The sequence below is a fragment of the Alosa alosa genome, chromosome 22 (genome assembly GCF_017589495.1).
Source record: "Alosa alosa isolate M-15738 ecotype Scorff River chromosome 22, AALO_Geno_1.1, whole genome shotgun sequence".
In the NCBI taxonomy this organism is placed as follows: domain Eukaryota; kingdom Metazoa; phylum Chordata; class Actinopteri; order Clupeiformes; family Clupeidae; genus Alosa; species Alosa alosa.
The window spans coordinates 16,483,914-16,504,367 of NC_063210.1; the positions used below are offsets into that span (position 1 = coordinate 16,483,914).

Here is a 20,454-nt window from a genome sequence, read left to right on the forward strand (position 1 = left end):
AGTCTCATCTGGCACGCAAAACTACACCTCCCATAGTTCCTGTCGTAACTTCAACACACATGGTTTGCAGAATGGCTACGTTCATGGATTTGAACATCAATTTTACAAAAGATAAGAAAACGCTCCAAAACATAATCGAAACTGCTGCTCATCGTAAGTGTGACCTAGTTTCAGTAGAAATGAACACAGTATAACATGCCTTACGTCCTACGTGCTGGTTGAAAACGTTACTGCTAACTGTAGAGGAGGTAATGTTAGCTTAGATGAAGGCTAAGATGGATTTCTTTCTAATTTACCTGCAAATTGATGGGTGTTACCTGTAAACTCATACACTGTCATGTTGATCTTTTAATGTCATTATCGTTTAACCTAATATATTGCATGATTAGTTGCATGCAGTAGTGAAGTTCGAGTTTTAATTGGAGTGCCATCAAAACTTCAGCTGCAACTTTGTAGGTTCTACAACTATGCATTGTTTGTTTTACAGTTGGATACTCCACAGTAGCTATAAATTACACGTTAGAGAGTCAGCAGAAGAAACCGGTAAGACAATACTTAACTTAATAACGCAATACGCAATGAATGTCAGTGCTGGTGCCACATTCAATTCCATTCTGTCATCATTTAGGAAATTCCAAAGCCAACCAGCATCTCAGATCTTTTCGACAAGTTGCCTGTTGTACAGGTGATTGTGGTGCTTTTTTACTTAACACTTACATGAAACCTTAAGCCATTGTGTAGTGGTAGAGAAATGTTACTGAATGTTACTTTTTATTATTAATAATTTCTAGGGGAGGTCCAGACCTATTAGGGTGTTAAACCGTTTAACAGTGGTTGCAACAGATCCAAGCCATTTTGTAAGTCAGTGTACAGTGTTGTTTCTACTTTATTTTATTTTACACCGCCAACAAATTACAGCTTAATTGTTGCAAGTGTGGCACTGAGATTGACCAAGCCAACTTACTCCTCTTTTTTTTCCCCTGTAGAGGCCAACCACAGAATACAAAGCGTTTGACTTGGTGGCTGTGTTGCCGAAGACTGAGAAGTTATTCCACGTATGTTCTTCCAGAGAGTACCTTTATGTGTGTTGTTATGTATAGTGACGCCGATGTTACTTTCACAATGTTGCAAGCATACAGTCTGTCATCCAGAGTTTATATGGAGATGGTTGTGTTGTTGCTAGCTGTGTTTACGTGCTATTTTCACATTTCTCATGACCTTGAACTTCCTTCCTTTGACCCAGGCGGCCTGTATGACTTTCGAGGTTGACATCATTTGTGTGACCGTGACTGAAAAGCAGCCATTCCATTTCAAAAGAGCCCCTGTCAATGGTGTAAGTGTTCATTATCGTGGTAACCCCAGTCTCTTGAACATTTATTGTGATTTATGAGCAATAATTTATCACACTTAATGGTTTTGTCCCTCTGTGTTATTTTCATGATTGTATTGGGCATAAAATAAAATTGTGTTTTTATGCGAGTGTCACCTTGTTGCTAGGCTATTGATCGGGGAGTGTTCTTTGAGATCGTATACACACCAGCCATCAGAGATTCTACCATGAGAAGATACACCATTGGAAATTCCCTGGGCCTCATGGAGACATGCAAAGGAAAAGTATGTACACACACACACACACACACACACAAACAAGGGTAAATCAGATTAAATTAGCAGACTGTAGTCTTAACATGGGTCTGTATTCACTTTTAACAGGGCGTCATTTTGTCAAGTGGTGCAGAAAGGGTATGATCTCTTTTTTGTGTTTTCTATTCCTCAGAGCATGCATACACTATTAAAACGTACTTGCGTTGTTTTTAACACATCTGTGTCCAGATAGGGACAACACGGTTTGTGTTGTTTCCAACACATTCGTTTTTAGAGTATACTGTTATAGTTTTTCTTGTAGTATCACATGTAGAATCATTTTGATTATGTACATTGTTTGTGTATTGTGCCACTCAAAGAATTACTCAATTGACAGGAACAAGGTAAGATAGGGAGAAAATTGGGTAATTTTCAAACCCAACAGTACAGTAGCCAGACACAAAATTGCAATTTGCAGATGAGGTCTCAAGTTTGAATGGGTATTTGCATGTGTAATCTTCAAGTGTAATCTTGAATTTCTTTCCCTACAACTTAGCCTCTGGAATTGCGAGGGCCATATGATATTGCCAATTTGTATCCTTTTTTTGGTGTGTGTGTGTGTGTGTACCCCCAAATGCAGCAACACCAGTTTAACAAACATCATTGCATCAGTTTTTGAAGTTAGAAAGTTTTATTTATGAGTTATTAGTTTCATGATAAGAGCTATTGTTTATTGTCTAAAAATCATTGCTAATGAATTACTTTATTTTCTTAATGAAGAATTCAGCAGCGTGTGCTTGTGTGTGTCTATGCATACCTGTGTGTTTGTGTATTTATGTGTGACTGAGGAAGTGTTCAGACATACATTTGTTGTTACCTGAGCTTAGATGATCAGAGGGATTGTGTTTGGGTTATCTGAAGGAGATGCCAAAGCAGCTGTTTCTACAAACTGTCGTTCTGTGGTGATAAACGGAGGTGAGAGTCATAAAAGTACTGATCTGCATTGACATGGTTTATGTCCACATTAAAAAAGGAAATGGGGTGCATAAAGTATCATAATAGGATTTTATCATTGTGGTTTACATTGTACATTGAGTTAAAGCAACACCAAAGAGTTTTTGTACCTTAATATAATGTTTTCAAAATCGTTTCAGTGGTTCATCAACTCGTAACCAGGTGAACGGCACTTCTGCATTCGCTTTGCGGCCATCTATCGGATCTGTAGTTCGATGGAATGAGACATAAGAAACTACAAATTTGACTTGCATCTGACGTCGCAATACATCGTACTTTCATAAAATCATGCAACATATTCTACCTTGTCTGTGGACATCGTTATTTGCAAACCCGCTCTGGATAAACAAATAGTGTGCGTGCGACAGAGGAAAAGTTCTTTGGTGTTGCTTTAAATGTACATTGTAAACCACACCGTATGTGGAAAGTGCTCGCATTCTTAAACGATTACACTGCTGACTATGATGCAGGACATCACAGCTGGTGTTTCAAAGGTATTTTAAATAGCAATACTGACTCAGTGTTGTTGTATGAACAGAGACAAGAACAACTGCTTTCGGGATCATTCGCACCATGAAGAAACCACAGCCTGCGCCCACATCATCAGAGGAGAAGGAGGATGGGCGTGAGATCCCTGCCTCAAAGAGAGTCAAGATGGAGCATTAGTAAACCCACATTCTTGTCTTTTCTTCCGTTAGACTACAATGTCCTCAAGATAGATGACCATAATGTCAGATCTGTATGATAAATGTATGAATTTGTACTGTATAACAGCTATGTATTGAACAGATGTCCACACATGAGATGATTATCTGTTTAGTAGTTTTGAGTTATAGTATAACCCCAAAAGAGTGCCAGTGTGGACCTATCACTGGTGACTTTTTGTTTTTATTGACGTCTTTAATTCTCTCATTAGACCCATCACACAACATGAGGAAGTGGTTTGTATGTATGTTATTTATGATGATGTTTTTGTAAAAATAGAAAAAAAAAGATGCTTATCCATGATATTTTCTGTTTATTCATGTAGCACAAAGCGCAAAATTTACAAAATAAATCAAATATTGTACAAAGAAATATGCTATACATTGTCCTTTAAGATCATCGTATTTCAAAACAGTTTTAATTCCTTGACCTCAGTAAATTCCCAAACATTACCAAAAAGTCTAAATGCTACTTTAACATATGTTAGCAAATTATTAAAAAGTAAACAATCTGCCTAACAATAGGAGACATGCTGTAGAATCCATGTGAGTATACAACCTTCAAAAATTCCTTCAGAACCAACCTTGAAGTCCCACCATTATCTGTAACAAACCCCCAATCTTTCAGAATCACGTATCACTCTTGCCATCTTATCCATTAATGATATTATGAAACTCAAACAATTTCACGAAGCAGCAATCCTGGTTCAAAACTCAAAGTCTAACTCAAGCCTACTGCAGCTGACATGAATCAAAATGCTAGCAGTAGATGCCAACTGCGAGCACAAGAACGACTTTGCCCTTGTCGATTTCACTCACACAAACATCACACTTATATCTGAATAGCCATCGCAGGTCTTGCAAATAGCTTCTGGAATCTTCCACAAATCACTTTGGAGAGGAGCCTTTCTCTTCATTGAACTTGTCCAGCAGATTTTTCGCCCCGCTCTGCCACTCATGGACACTGTCCATTGGTGACTTCCCCTCCTGGAGATGGAGAAACGAAACGGTTTAAACTCAAAATTGTTAAAAGAAACAAAGGACTGATGCTGTGGTAGTTGATGCCCATGTCAAACTATTGTTTTCTGCTCTCTGTAGTGGGACAATGAGTCAGACACTGTTATATCCTGATGCTTGGGGTTCTTAAAAGTGAAGAAATGTCAAAAAAAAATGTCCATTTGTTCCTGTTGGCTTAGGAAAACATTCAATAAAAATTGTCTATGAACACAGTTTGACGATCTATACATAAGTGCTGGCTGAAACTCTACCATGCAAAGAAGAAACCATATTTAGACATGATCATAAATACCACCGTCTTATCTGGGCCCCCCAGCTAATGTAAGATAGGCCGAGGTGAAGTGGATAACTGTCTCATGGTTAGAACAATTAAGATGTTGAATTGTTTTTGGAAATCATGGACTCTACATCCTTCAGGCTAAAGACAAGATGGACAACTTATTAGTACTGTTCAGTTCAAAAACTGGCCTCTATAATGGTATGGGGAGGGGGGGGGCATTAGTGCATGGCATCGGCAGTTTGCATATCTGGAAAGGCACATTAAATGCAGAGTGATATACATTTTGAGTAGCATAAGGTGCCATCCAGATAAAAAAATGTCAGGGTAAGCCTTGAACATTTCGGAAAAGCAATGCCTTGCTGCACTCTGCACATATTACAACAGTATAGCTCCTTAGTAAAAGAGTCAAGGCATTAAAATGGCCTGTCTGCAGTCCAGACCTGTCACATTTGATGCATCATGGAACAAAACACAATAAAGAAATCCCACTGTTGTGCAGTTGAAATCCTAAATCGGGCAAGAATGGGACACATTTCATTCTCATTTCAAATCTAGCAACTGGTCTCTTTTGCTCCCAAATGTTAAGAGACTGTTTTTATTATTCTCACTATTCTCAATTACCGTAAATGGTTATATGGTTTACATATAACATGCATGTTTTTCTTTTGTTTTGCATTTTACACAGCGGTGTCCCAATATTTTTGAAAATGGATATATGAGTATAGATTATGGCTAATCTGCATTTTTAAATAACATAATTTTAGTAAACATGTGTCAGTGTTCCTGGACTGATGAATCCACTAGGTGTCACTGTTGTCAAAACCACTGACACAGAGTTGATGGAAATCCTTGGGCATACTTCTCGCCACATGTTTAGAAAAATCATGTAGAAGTCATTTATGCTGACTGTTCAGACTGTACATTCTGTTCAGACTGTTTCTGTGATTCTAAAAGAAGTCAGTCAGCCAGTACCGTTGTGGAGTAGTGGTGAATTGCATTAAAACAAGTAATATAGTGTGTTTACAGAATACTCACCGAGTTTTTCATTTTCATGTTAGCTCCATGCAGCAGAAGCAGCTGGATGATTTTAAACCTGTTGAGCCTGACCGCGTCATGCATTGGTGTGTCTCCATCCTGTGTCAAAAAACACGACCACGTGTTTGACCACAATCATCCACATCATCAATGATCTCACTATTCCCCGAAGTCTATTTTAATCACAGCCCATAAAGGTTGCACCCTATGTTCTGTGACCGCCCCCCCCTTATTTACCCTGTCTTTGGCATTGATGTCTGCACCACAGTGAATGAGGTGTTCAGCACACTCGTAGTGTCCGGTTCTTACAGCGACGTGTAGGGGCGTGCTGTTCAGCTGAAAGACAGAGAGAGAGGGGGAATAAAAAAGAAATCTAGAACAGTGGCAGCCTCACAGGGCCAGACATGATGCTTGGAGTAACATAGGACAGCATCAATAATTTTTAGCAAAAATGGATAGTGAGCTATATTTGATATAGATTCAATTCAATTCAAAGTGCTTGTTTTCCTTATAATAGCAGAAGTCTAATAACTGGTAAAACCTAGTAACTGTTAAGAACCACAACTGTTAAAGAAAAGAAACTCAGAAAGAACAACTGGAGCTCTAGCATTGGGCGTGTCTCTCGTACCTTATCTCGGGCAGTGATTTTGGCATTATGGTTGAGCAGGAGCCCCAGCACAGGAAGGCTTCCTCCTCGACAGGCACAGTGCAGAGCAGTGGACTCCAGCTGGCCAGAAAAAAAAAAGATCGCACAAGCCAATATGAAAGATACCGGTAGTAACACAAAAGACAGTGTGGCAAATGATCAGCATAGATGTCTGACATTGGATGGTATACTTGCTGTATTTAATAGCAGCTTATCCCAAGCAAATTACAAACCAATAAATACAAAATCAGGAAAAGAAGAGAAATAAGTAAAAAAGAGAAAATAAATGTAGGCCTATCACATTTAAATTATTTAGCAGCATTAATCATCATTAATAATCATTATTAATCATTATCATCATCAATATTATCGTCAACATCAACAACAGTGCTAGAAACAAAAGAAATTCAATACTACCCCAGTATGGCAGTAGCATATATCTGTTTTAACATTACCTTGTCTTTCTGCTCGACCCTTGCCCCAGCTTCAAGAAGTCTTTTGACAATGTCCACGTGGCCTTTATAGCTGGCCTTGTGCAGTGCAGTGCGATTGAACTGTGAAGTGGAAAGAGAAAAAAGATTGATGCTGAGGATGCATCATTCGCTGAGAATGGAGACAGGGGTGCCTATTCTCTGCCAACTCTGTGTTAAATGACTCACATTATCGCAGGTGTTTGGGTCACCAAGCTTCTCGAGGTACTTGTCGATGATGGCCATTTTGTTTTCCTCAGCAGCTTTCAGGAAATCATCTTCATCCACATAATATGGCTGTGAGGTGATAGTGGGAAAAATTGGCTGTCAACTCCTTTACTGTAAATTTGTTTTCAAAAATGACAGCAATATATTGAGCCTTGTAGATGATTATAGGTGTGCTTGCGAGCCTCACAACAATCTCAGGTGCAGGCTTGTGCTTTCTGACTGGAACTCTCCTGGTTCTCCTCCTCTTCTTAAGTTCTAGAATCTTCTGCAGGTCGTCTAGGTAGTCGGCTTTTAGGTGGCCAACCTTGTCATTCTGTTAAATGCAAATGCCCAAATAGGTTAATCTCTTTAATGATACATTCTTGGTGAATGTATTTACTCATATAAATATGAATATTTGGTGAATGTATTTATTTATTTATTTATTTAACTGTTTCTTAAATGAGTAGCCCCACACAGTCAGCTAAATGCTGCTTACCTCATGGCCATCTGAAAGGTCTCTGTTGGACCTCAGGTCATCCTGCTTCTCTTGGCTAACAGATGTCTCGTACTCTCCAGTAGCAAACTGCTGGTTGTCAGCCTCCTCTGGCTCTTTGATCCCACATGTCTTGCCGGTAACCTAATGACCAGATAAAGGACTTCATTAGGCAGAGTCTATTAGCTAGGCTTTTTACCAAAGGGGAACAGTGTGCATCAGAGAGAAAGGAAGACAGCTCTTGTCTCCCTAACGAAGCCGCAAATGTTTGAGATAAAACATCTCCATATTTCAGTCTGATTTTTTTTCTCCCTGCCCTGCAGCTTCGGACAGATGTTTTTTGTTTCCTCATTGTAACTGTGATTTGAAGTTACTGTTGAGTAGAGAAAAAGATCACCATTCTTACTTTTTCACATTAGCTTTAGCTACTGCCATTAGAACAGAGAAATCAACGGATTAAGAACAAGAAATAACCCCCTAACCAAAAATGTCGTGATTGCAAAAAAAGTGATACTGTAATGAGCAATGTTTAAAAATAAAGCATACAAAATCACATTCAATCTAAATTTAAATCGAAACGTGTAAAACATTTTGAAAACACACAAATGTAAAACATACAAGTTATGCTGCACACAAATAAAGCCCATTACCAGCTCTTCAAAGCCAAGCATCCCCATGATAAAGATTGTGTTGCGCTCTCTTGTCCACTACTAAGTGTTAATCCAGAGACCTCGCTCAACTCCCCAGAAGAGTGTCAAATATTTCTGTAGAGTCTCCGCCTCTCTCAATGTCTTATATACCTAAGTGTGAGTACAGAGGTATGAAGTCATGTGCTAACCAAACCATCCCCCTCCCCAACAAACATCATCACAGATAAAGGACATAGTCAGTCATATCGAGTACAGGGCTGAGCATGACCTAATGTCAACAGAGCGTTTGGGAAGGCAGGAGTATGTAGAGGATGTGACCTGCTCTCAGTGACAGGATTGGGTGTGAAACATGAGTGTAACCCCCCCACCCCAGTTACTCTGAGTGACCAAAGAGCATGGCAATGCAATGGCTACACCGTTCGGTCCCTCTCTTCTCTCCTTTCCTTTCTTCTCTTTTCTCTCTCTCTCTCTCTTCTTTCTTCTTTCTGTTCTCTCCACCTTAAACTCTGATGCTACTCCTGTCACGCTTGCCACCAACAGCTGGCTCCCTGACACCGATACGTTACACAGATACAGACTGCCAGACGAATGAAAGAGGAAGACATGGCTTATAGATTTCTCAGTGGAGCAACTTGTCTGACAGGGTCTATGACTAATGTTTGTATCTGACTGGGGATTGTGCTGCAAGGTTTTTATGATTAAAGGTCCTTTAAAATAGGTAAATAAGCACAGATTCACTTGATGCCTAAGGTACATATGAGGAAATAGACTGGACACAGAGAAAAAAGAAAAAGAGATCTAGATTGAGAACTCTCAGTTATGTCTCATACTTCCTGTTTTTTCCTCTGCGGCATGCTAATGGATATTTTTACTAGTTTGTTTTCTTCTTCTTGGGTTTCTGCTATCGCATCACTTCAAGTGTCCCCGATTAAAGCATTACTACCTGAGACTATTTTAATCCCGCGAGCCGATAAATCACAGACACTAATGAGTGTTTTGGAGGAGTCAGGACGTTTGACAGCTGCCATTTTTACAAGTACACGCTGTACCTGGCCTTGTAAAACACCAAATGAAGTCAAAATATGAATGATACTCTCGTTAATGTCGAGACCTCTTGAGGATTTACTGTCATGGACCCTGTGTTTTAAATGTCAAATCAATTTCATTCATTTCAAAACGTCAGCCACGCTATCTTTAGCTGGTTGAGGTGGGTGGCATAGCCAGATAGGAGTTTACTACGAGAGAAATATCTCAGTGGCATCGAGATATGAAGATGTAACCATAACCAGTGGACGCAACACTAAATGAGTCTGAAACAAGGTTCTCAAACATGCAACAGAGCTCTTCCTTAGCAGGCTGGAACATCAAAATTGACCGGTTAATGGAAAATTTGCAAAATTGTTGGAAACCCACTTTTCAGCAGTCCTGATTATCTGGTGCTTCTATTCTAACATGAAGATTGCTATCATAGATGTTGTTTGAACTTCCCAGAAAACTGTGACTAATCAACATAAAGAAAGAAGAAACAACAGAAAAATAAACAGAAAAATTCAAAAACATAATTTCACCTGATCTTCCCCTTGAAAGCCTATGTTTGATGGCGTGCTGCTCAAAAAGTATTAGACTACCACAAAAAAAAACCCACAAACTGAGATTAATGTGTGATACAAAATGTATTTTTATCAAGTTCAGCCTAATTGTATCGTTCTGCTGTCAAGGTACTGTGCTGGCAGCTGCTGTTTAAAATATTGTGATAAAAGTAGATTTCCCCACAGCTAGATGCTGTCCCATTTATTATGGAATATCAAAGCCTGTCTTGACCAGATCATCTGAACAACATAAATGGAGTGAGGTGATAAGATTTTAATGCAGAGCATAAACAGCGCAGTGTATTCTAATAGAGACATTAAAGTGTCGTAGATAACATCTCAATTCAGCATGCTCATGTTCTGATATGTACACACTCAACTCAGAAGCCAGTCATAACTTGCATGCAAAACAATCTGGACTAAATTTTTTGGGATGTGTTTTTGACCAAAAAGGACAAAAAGTATAAGTATATATACTCTTTTGATCCTGCGAGGGTTCAAGTAAAAATGGAACATCTTTTTACATGTTTAAGTGTGTTTTTCAAAAAAAGCTGTCGTAATGCTGCATGAAGTGAAATCTAGCTTAAGCATGCATAAGCCATAAGCATGCATTTGAGCTTTTTACCCTGACAATGGAGCAGACATCATGTAACATCATTTAAAAATGATTCACTTAATTGATTCATATTTACAAATTGCTTATATTTACAGTTTCTGCAGTTTCAAGATCCATACAGTCAGAAGAGTTCTGTTGCTCTGTTGGCTGTTGCACACTATGTGGTGCCTACAACGGAGTGATGGAACTTAATCGTTGAGGCGCTAGATAAACATTCCAGTCAAGCCTTGCGCAAAAGTTACACCCAATCAAGTGTGTCCTTTTTTAGTTATCCCACATGTTGCTTGTCCTGCCAGACCTGTCAGCCCATCTTAATCCCTTGTTACACTTGGATAGATACACTTGGTTAGTAGTTAGGATTTAACATTTTCATTACGTCTCATTGAAAAGGTTGTCTCACAATATCGTGCCTACTGAAAGTATGAATCTTCGTGAATCTTTCACTAAACTTTTTTGTGTGGGGTTTGTATATGAAATTGAAAAGGTTCTCCACCCAAAAGTGTCTGGTACCTGGCAGAAGAACTTTTCAGTGGTAAAAACACTGAAGGCATTTAAGAGCGAGGGACGAGTGAACTATCTTTGCCCATCAAGCATCAGGTGTATATTTACGTCTGGAATGGGAACTTGTACTGGCATAAGAGGACAACATATTTTCATGTTGACAAGCAGTAAAGGGTGTGAGACACGACTACTTGCATTGGTGGAATAGCAGACATCGTCTCTTCGATGTTAAAGTATGTTATAGACTGGATATCACAGAGAGAATGTCAAGTAGACAGACGTGTCTTATACATAGGTTGTTTGTATTGTATGTTTGTAGGAGGGGGAAAGCCTAGCGGGACAGAACATGTCGGTATTCCGTAATCCACTTGACTTTTTTGGTATTATGTAGTAGGTCTGTTCATATTGTATAGTTTGCAGTTTTTTGAAGTCTTTTAAATGTTTTTTTTTCTGCTGAAAGAAAATGCTATCAAATTGTCAAATTAGTAAGCTCTTTTCCAAATAACGTTGGACACAAAAATATTCTATTTTTATGCTATTCATTTATGCAAAATTGTTTAACAACAAGGAAATAATTTCATCACCACTTTCACACATTTCACTCAGGAATTTTCCACATTCAGTTTTGTCGTAAGTGGTGTCATGGATGAACCTTAACCTCTTATGACTGATTTTCTCACAATCTCAACTGTGCAAATGACCATTCCATTGACCTGCAGATAGGGTCATACCCCGACAAATTCCAAGTGCGCCAATTTTACCCGCAGATGTATACATTGGGAGCCCCTGCCATACAGAGAGGCAGGCCGTGGCCTTCTGGTTAGCACTTCGGACCTGTAACCGGAGGGTTGCCGGTTCGAACCCCGACCAGTAGGCACAGCTGAAGTGCCCTTGAGCAAGGCACCTAACCCCTCACTGCTCCCGAGCCGCTGTTGATGCAGGCAGCTCACTGCGCCGGGATTAGTGTGTGCTTCACCTCACTGTGTGTACACTGTGTGCTGTGTGTGTTTCACTAATTCACGGATTGGGATAAATGCAGAGACCAAATTTCCCTCAAGGGGTTAAAAAAAGTATATATACTTATACTTATACTTACTTACACATCTGCTGTCTCTTCTCACGGTTCTGCAAATGTGAGGGAACGCTGCTTTGTGTGTCAGATGTGCATGTGGTGCAGGTCTACTACTCGTACTCTGGTACTTTTTTCCAGAGCAGAGGTCAACCATCCAGAATCTACTTCAGGGTGCCATGATGAGGTGGCTTGTAAAACTGAATCTGTAACGAAACCCGTTGGCTTCTGACTTTACGGCCAGTGACCTGTGGTGCCTCTGAACAACCCCCAGGGCTGTTTTTCACCCACCTTTACGTACCCCCCTCGCTCAGATTTCTCTAACCCTTGTTAATCTATAAATGGCTATTACCCGGGGTCAGAGGTCACTGTCACAATGCTCATAATCAAATGACTCTCCCACCCCTGGGTACCCAGTTGAGAGTCATGGAAAGGTCAGATTTGAGATAAAAAAAAAACTGGCATGACTGTAATACAGTGTTTCAGTTTATCTCCTGTGTGAAGTAAGAAGTAAGAAGCAGTTAGATTGGACCAGACTGTTATGAGCAGTGTTGGGCAAGTTACTTCAAAAGCGTAATGCATTATTTATTACTTGTTACTGTCATCTCAAAGTAATTTGTTACATTACAATATTACTGTCTTTGAATTGTAAGGCATTACACTACGTTTACATTACTTTCACCAAAATAACAGGAAATATGGAATTCTTCATGTGTTCAATGCAGCTCATTACACGGCAAGAGGTGATGTGGTATGGCATAATGACTGAGCGAGGCTTAAGGCTAACAAAAGAACAATATAATGGTTGCAGTTATGGCTCAAGGAACAATGTAGGGCCCAAAGGCCAAAGGTCACTCACAAGTTAATATAGTAAAATATAGCCATAGTGAAATTGTATGTTGACTTTAAATGGTTCTCATCATTGTTGGTTGCCTTTCCTTTCACTTACAGTGGTGTAGACTTAATGCAAATAGTTTGAGAATAATCTTAGCTATGATCTTTGTCTGTAAAAGCAACATTTTAGTTATTCTCACTGCTTGAAATGAGTAGTATAGCCTAACCATGTTAAATCTGTTGCATGAATGGCAGATAACTCAAATTCCCTTTCTACGGTCATCTAAACAAGGCAATCCAATTCCAGGACCAGCATAGATTACTTTTTTAATTCTTGGATAATCTTCTCTGGTGCCAATTGAGCATTTCTCAATTTTGGATTAAAAAGCAAAGTAACTAAAGTTACTGAGAATTGTACCAAGTAAAATATTACTGAAATTGTATTGGTAATGCCTTACATTACTGCATTACAGCAAAAAGCAATGCATTACTGTAATTACATTACTTTCTTAATGCATTACTCCCAACACTGGTTATGAGTCAACATTTCAAAAGCCAGCATCCCATCCGTGATAGTATCGGGGTGCATTAGTGCCTGTTGCATGGCTTACACATCTGGAAAGGCACTATTAATGCTGAATGATATATAAAGATTTTAGAGCAACATATATTGCCATCCAGACAATGTCCTTTCGATGACAATGACATGTTTTTTTTCAGGACAGGCCCTGAATATATTAGGAGGACAATGCCAAACTGCCTTTTGCACATCTTATCAACAGCATGGATCCATAGTAGAAGAGTCTGGGTGCTAAAATGCCCTTCCTTCCTTCCATACCTGTACAGCAGTGAGTATACTTCTGTGAATACAGCTACACTGTATAGTCATATGGTCGTGGGTATCTGAGTGTCAAAGTATACTCCTTTTTCAGAGCTTGTCTGCTGGCAAAATGCAAATGTGATTTCATCTCACTTACTTACTTTCAATTTTGCTTGAAAGTCAGACAGCCACCGGAAATGGTTTAAAATAGATACAATATGCAAGGTCAATACAATAGTACCAAACGCAAGATCTGTATGGACACAAAATTTGGCTGCAGCATGGAGAAGCCATACTGACTGGATGTATAACTAATTTTACGCCATCTGTTCAGTGTATAGACCACATCTGTAGAAGTATACTTAGGCCTTAACATTTGGTGCATCATCAGCAAAAAAATACTACAAAGAAGACTCTGGGCTGTTGAGCAGCTGAAACCCACTATCGGGGAAAAATAGAAAATGCTTTCTTCCAGTAGCAGCAACTGGAATCCATGCATTTCCACAGAAGTATTTTTGGAATCTGATCCCTTATCATACTGGTTCATTCTTACTCGTCGCTCGACTTATCGTGACTAAAGATGGCTTCAAGATGGCTGCAAGTGCTAAACTTTGTGAAGATACTGTCTGCATAAATCGTCTTGTAAGTAAACTACCAGTAGCCTGGCTAGCGCCACCACTCAATGAGACGTGGTCTGGGAACCAAACGTTAATTTTCTCGTATTTGAAAAAAATGCCCAGATCCGTTTATTGGGTGCCATGGATGTCTATCAAATGTGTCTGTGCATAGCTCATCATCGTCTTGCTTTCCCCCCTTTTCTGTGATTGGTTCCCTATCTCAGGCGAAAATTTGCTCCATGGTCTCCAGGCTGCCTTAGCAGCGTGAATCAAATCGCGCGCAAGGCAGCATGGGAACACCCAGGCTAAACTACCAGTGCTTTTTCAAAGTTCTCAATGTCTCGTTTTAAATGTCAGGGCCCTCGGAAGTCTACCAATGAAGTGTGGAGATACATTGAGCCTCGTAAATGGTGTAAAACAATGATTTATTTGCATGGCTAGCCCGATGCCGAAGCATCACCTTTGAAAAAGCTGTTGGTAGCATCGGCTAACTAGCGCCAGATTTTGGAGTGCAGGGGACAAGCCGAGATGGGCTATGAGACATACGTTCACACTCGGTATCATGTTTCAACACACTTTAGGTCAATATCACACCGGAATTCTCCTTTAACCCTTATTGAGAATGTTGAGAAATGAACGTTCTAAAGAATATCTGGGTTCATTGAATTCAACATAGAATTTTAGAACCTTCAATTGTTGCGGAACTTAGAACGTTCAAAAACCTACACCTTTAAGGGTTAACTTACTATACATTATTAAGGGCAACATGATGACATTAAATGGCCAGTGTAATTTAGCTTTCAGACAGGAAGCGGTGTGAGCTGCACTTCCTGTTGGGTTTAGCACATGGTTCTGTGCATGAGGGTTCGCCACTGTGCGGTGTGCATGAGGATTAGCTGCGCGGCGAGCTGCCACTTGCGCTGCACAAACCGTTCTTGCGCCGTGCAAGCCATTGTAAATAACGGTTTCAGAGCACAGTAGTGCTATTGTAGCATCCTATGTGTAAGGCACTTAACTAAAGGAGCGAGAGAGAGAGAGATGAAATTATAGTTTAATGATATGATGTTACACAGAAACACAGGCCAGGCATCTTATATGGAAACCATGTTGGAGGGTGGAACAGTGCACTACGATCTTCTACTGTCTCTATTGTGCAACGGAGTATTTTTATATTTATATACTTATATTACTTTTTCTGCTGTAAGTGCATGTTGTGTGTGATGTCTATGAATTTCCCCTTGGGGATCAATAAAGTATCTATCTATCTATCTATCTATCTATCTATCTATCTATCTATCTATCTATCTATCTATCTATCATGTGGAGCCTGTCGGACATGGCCATGCGAGTTCAATGGCCAATGACTCCGGGTGTGACCACAAGCCACGCATGTATTTTTGTGTCACTGGGTTCACAGCTGTTCCAGGATGATGCCGTGGGTGTGAGGTGGGTGGGCGTGTGTGTGTGTGTGCATGTGTGCATGGGGGGTTGGAATGCCAGGAGAGAACATGCTTCCCTGTCTTGTGCAAATGACCACACAACGCTAGGTGCTTATGACCTGAACAGCTGTGGTTTCCTTGTAATGTTTTGGGCTTAGCTGACGAACGCATCCCTCCTAGGACACATTTATGACCCCAAGTTGTTTTTTTAGAGGCAAATGTCGCAGACCAGTAAGGTATGTGTGGCCATCAACAGTTGTTGCACTGAGTGGATGGGCATCATATAGTGTTTCATTTTAAAGGATTATATGTCATTCTTATCACTGATCATTGTCTGATAATGAATATTAAAGCTTATTTTAGATCACATACTTTTAACCAAAAAAGTGCCGTGATTCTTAGTTCTTTTTTATGGCCTAACTTCTTGCCAGGGTTTTGTGTTTCAGTGTATGCAGCTCATGCATCTATGCTTCTTTTAACTCTAGCAGTTTTAAATAATGCTCCGTTAACAGACAGTTTTATTTTTACGTGTACTTGCTCCTGCTTTATAACTGGTATAGCCAACAACCGTGGCAACCAAGTCAGGTGCAGTGACACTGGCACATGTATTTTCATTCCATTACATTGCCCTGATCAACAGGCTCTCCAAAGTAAAAATGTTACAGCATCTCTGTTTTGGAGATGTCTAACAGCCTGACTGTGAAAAATGGGCTTCAACAAAACCCTCTCTGAAAATGCCCTATCGATGTCTGCGGCTAGATCCATGGGTTTGTGGATGATGGCCTAGGGTGGTAGAGATTATAGCTATAGCATAGCCATTTGTGCTGTGATCTTTCGCTCTCAATGTGTCTGTTCACCTATAGTCGTCAGAGAGACCCCCGAAACATGTGAATGTGTTGTCATGCCAACAGGCTTGCATTTCAGAACTCTGCTTGATACTCTGAGGTAGAGGCAGATATCAGTATCAGTTTGCACATGGTGAACTTTGATCGAGCAGCACTATCTATTAAAAGAGACTTGACTTTTTCTGGAGGAAGTGTTTTGACACTTGAAAGTAGGTCATTGGGCAGTGTAAGTTAATTATTGGAATGAAATGGTTGTCAGCAGAGTTGAATAAAGACACATTGAGCTAAGACTATAGTGTCACAGGGGAAGTCGAGTGTCAAGTGTAATGTATGTTAAAAGAAAACTACACCTACCAAATAGGAAAATGTGTGCACCAAACATTCTAGAGCGGAGCTCTGTTCTAGAATCTTTGGTGTGCACGTAGCAGTGAGTGTGGTTAGTCCTGGGCTTGTCATACCTGGAGAAACTCCTCCTCCTCCTCCTCAGAGATGTACTCCCAGACATCAGGCTCTTCCATGAAGGAGATTGCCAACTTTGACCTGAACGCAAACAAACATCAGCGTCATCCAGGATCAGTCAACTCATTCATCTCAATGATGTTTTCTATTGCAGAAATGAAGAGTAATACATAGGTTATGGTTTCCTGTCTTGACTAGAGATGAAATGGTATATGTATGCTAAAGCAGTTATGAAATATTCAACAATAAATCAGTTTGGATTCAACAGAGCACCCGAGAAGAATTATTTATCTGTCCTAGACACAACAACAGTACACCCCATCTATGCATACTGCACAAGTGTACTTCAATGACAAAACATATATATGAATGTCTTTGTAAGGTGATATCTGTTGTCTGTTTTTGTTCTTATTTTCAGGTCTCAAACTCAAACCTGTTTAAACAGTGATCTTCAACTCCAATTAGAGCACATGCTGTATTTGTGTGTCTGGATGAATCATTGATTTGCTTTTAGTGTAAATTAACATGAGTACTCATTTTCCATTAGAGTGATTCACCATTGGCGGATTCAAGCCAGTAAGCCTGTGTGGTGTGTCTGCCTCATCAGATGTTCTTCTTGAGGTCTAATTACTTGTACATTAATTGAGGGAAAAAACAAGGCACCTAATGGTATCTTTTCATGACGAACTGCTGCTAAGCAACTGAGTATATATATTAGTGTCTTTCATACTCGGATTTATTCTAATAAAATATTGACGTAAAAAAACATCTCCCATTTCGGCAATGTTTTGCTGTTAGTGATTCAGTTGATGGACCTTTCTTCATATGTGACAGCTGACCTGGGGCTCTGATTATGTCAGCTATTACTTGCACAAACACTAATTTGTACTAATACTAATTTAATTACCAGGCTAAATCATTTTGCTAGTTTGATACCATGTGCATGATCTTAAACGTACATATGGGTCAATCAGTGCACAAAATTCTCAGTAAACATTGATGACAAACTGACATTTACTGTCAACCTCTACCATGTTCCTAGTTAGTCAACAGATTTATGTTTGTGATCTGTGACATGTCAACATATTAGCAAATATTGGTATCACTGCTTGTTGACACTGGTTTCCGCAGTGCGGAAGCCGGATTGTACTGGACTCTATGGTGTCAATACTGGTGTCTTTTGCTGAGTTCTGTTGTGTTGCTTGAGTGATTCTGCGAGTATGATGAACTGATGGAACTGAGCTCAGTATTGGTATACAGAATGCTTCTGTTCTAACCTCACATGATAAACTGAGATGCTATTGTCAAAACAGTTACAGTTCATATTAAAGACGGTTACACTTTACTTGAAGGTAAGAGTGAACATGTCATAAACATTATAAACAAGTCATAAACGTTTATGACAACGCTTCTGCCATTCGTTTTTTGTCATGACAAGTTAGGGTTAGTGTTAGGGTTATGATATGACAGTGTCAGAAACTAAAGTGTTACCTAAAAGACTACAATACCAAGTATGTCATAGGTGTGTAAAGTATTTCAAGAGTTTCAGATTCATTCATTCATTCATTCAATTTAATCATTCCTTCATAAGAATTTTCAGTGTAATTCAGCTTTTTATTCACTGTAGCTGGGTTCACAATCAACTTTTAAGGCCCATTTTCAAATAGGAAATACTCAGTGGAAATCCTTGAAATTAACAAAACAAAACTCTTTTAGGTTAGATAAATTTGGTCATTGGAGGTGGTGGATGATTTACACCTTCATAAATAGGGTATTATGAGGCTACAGATGTTGAAACCGGATTTACTCACATTTATTATGATATTATTATATTAAGTTAAGCATGCACATACTAGTATTTTCTGCAGGCGATTTTTCTAAAAATGCACTTAAAATATATGATGTTGGATGAAACCCAGCTTATGACTAACTTTCTAGCAGTGATCTTCACTCATCTCCATCCTCACAGACACACAGCAGGGTCATGCACTAAAGAGCCCACATACTGATCCACACAAAGGAAAAGAACCTCTCAAAGAGGCTTACATTTGGATTTCCATGCTTCTGGATGTCTTTGATGAAAGGTCAGATGTGCGCTTCTCCTCCCAAAAGGCTAACGTTTCTTCACGTGCTCTTGAGTCCCCAGATGCTTCCTCTCTTGTGATTTCTGTTGCCTTTGCAGACTCTAAATGGCCCCAGGCAAGAATTCTAGGGGTGATGTCCAACGCCTTGAGTGTCAGATTCTTCCCCCACCCCTTCCATTCTTTAGGTCAAAACCTCTTTTTGGCTGACACCAGTTCTACCAGCACTGGAGACTTGAACTTGCTGCTGTCATTCGTCAGAACGCCTGTCAGGCAAGAGTGACGCTGACTTTGATTGGTTTAGGTGTGCAAAGATAAGAATAAGTTGGAAGTGTGAGGTCGAATTACATGTTAATGCAAATTAGGTGAGAATGGGGTTTTAGTTTATTGGTAAGACCGTTCAGTTCTGTTTACAACCATTAAGAAACCCTGGTATCTAAACATACACACACACACACACACACACACCACACACATACACACATTTTCAATATTGTACAGCATCTATTCTCAACCATGTTCCTTATCACATTATACATAAATACATACAGTATATATTTACAATATGAATTATGGTATTCAAAGTTTTTTTAAATGTCAATACAGTTTTGAAAAATAACACATAGTATCAGTATGGGAAATGGTTGGCTAGTCACAGGCCAATACTGAGTGTTAATGATTTTGACATCCACACATCCTAAAAGGGCCTCCCCAACACCTTGAAGAACTTAAGGGTAAGATATATGGTTCTTGGTAGATGCATCTGTCCAAAGCGACGTACAACAATAACAATAAACATTATCATCAGAAATGAACAGTTCAAGTGGTCATATAACCAACATAAAAATTACTACTAATAATAATATACTATATTTAACAGAACACTAACAATGGCAAACAATAACAACAACTATAAACACTACAAGCCATGACTGTAGGAGAACTAATTAGTCAGATACAAGATACAATACCCAAAAATGTCATGGGTATGTGAAGTATATCCAGAGTTCCATCTTCCCCTCTTCATTCATTCCTCCATCCATCCATCTATTCACCCATTCATTCATTCATTCATTCATTCATTCATTCATTCATTCATTCATTTTAGTCTAATTCAGGATTTTATTCACTGTATCTGGGTTCAGAGAATGGTGTGGAAGGAGCAGGCTTCACTCAGTCTCTTATTCGTTTTTTAGAGTGCATGCTAAGCCAAACTTATAACTGATAAGAAAGAAGGAAATAGGCCGCACTTTGCATACAAAAGTGTTTATTGCACAGACGTGTTAAAGTCCAATAAACACTTTTGTATCCAAACTGTAGCTGGGGTCCCATCCAATGTTTTAAGCCACATTTTCAAATAGGAAATCCTTGGAATTAACAAAAAATGTCTTTGGTTAAATAAATTTGGTCATTGGAGAGGGTGGAGGCATTGAGCCTACATATAAAATATAATGTACAGATGATGAAAATGTTTTTTTCCA

General features: G+C 39.3%; 2 protein-coding genes across 4 annotated transcripts; one reads left to right on the forward strand and one right to left on the reverse strand.

The window, feature by feature from the left end:
- The first annotated feature begins 24 nt into the window (after positions 1–24).
- On the forward strand, positions 25–3,675 carry rpp30 (ribonuclease P/MRP 30 subunit). The gene is made up of 11 exons (XM_048233538.1): positions 25–153; positions 488–543; positions 629–685; positions 792–857; positions 987–1,055; positions 1,244–1,333; positions 1,498–1,614; positions 1,714–1,743; positions 2,141–2,178; positions 2,480–2,559; positions 3,137–3,675. Exons 1-11 carry the CDS (start codon positions 60–62, stop codon positions 3,262–3,264), a joined length of 825 nt encoding a protein of 274 aa, XP_048089495.1. The 5' UTR covers positions 25–59; the 3' UTR covers positions 3,265–3,675.
- On the reverse strand, positions 3,597–19,057 carry ankrd1b (ankyrin repeat domain 1b (cardiac muscle)). 3 transcript variants are annotated; one of them, XM_048233534.1, is made up of 10 exons: positions 18,939–19,057; positions 16,892–16,973; positions 7,457–7,597; positions 7,166–7,291; positions 6,940–7,047; positions 6,736–6,834; positions 6,263–6,361; positions 5,872–5,970; positions 5,635–5,733; positions 3,597–4,289 (listed from the first exon to the last, which is right to left on the reverse strand). In XM_048233534.1, the coding sequence occupies exons 1-10, from the start codon at positions 18,950–18,952 to the stop codon at positions 4,191–4,193; spliced, it is 966 nt and encodes a 321-aa protein (XP_048089491.1). In that variant the 5' UTR covers positions 18,953–19,057; the 3' UTR covers positions 3,597–4,190. The 3 variants fall into 3 exon arrangements, with proteins under 3 accessions (XP_048089491.1, XP_048089494.1, XP_048089493.1); XM_048233537.1 differs by lacking the exons at positions 16,892–16,973; positions 18,939–19,057 and adding an exon at positions 10,402–10,473; XM_048233536.1 differs by lacking the exons at positions 16,892–16,973; positions 18,939–19,057 and adding an exon at positions 8,104–8,230.
- Between the last annotated feature and the right edge of the window lie 1,397 nt (positions 19,058–20,454).

What these genes read in the sequence shown, in the direction of transcription:
- rpp30 (XM_048233538.1), top strand. Translation starts at nt 60, where the DNA reads ATGGTTTGCAGAATGGCTACGTTCATGGATTTGAACATCAATTTTACA. An exon ending in AGACTGAGAAGTTATTCCAC is followed by an intron (nt 1,056 to 1,243) that starts GTATGTTCTTCC and finishes CCTTTGACCCAG; the next exon opens with GCGGCCTGTATGACTTTCGA. An exon ending in CCATATGATATTGCCAATTT is followed by an intron (nt 2,179 to 2,479) that starts GTATCCTTTTTT and finishes TTAGATGATCAG; the next exon opens with AGGGATTGTGTTTGGGTTAT.
- ankrd1b (XM_048233534.1), bottom strand. An exon ending in ACCTTTCAGATGGCCATGAG is followed by an intron (nt 7,292 to 7,456) that starts GTAAGCAGCATT and finishes TGCATTTAACAG; the next exon opens with AATGACAAGGTTGGCCACCT. An exon ending in ACCCAAACACCTGCGATAAT is followed by an intron (nt 6,835 to 6,939) that starts GTGAGTCATTTA and finishes TCCACTTCACAG; the next exon opens with TTCAATCGCACTGCACTGCA.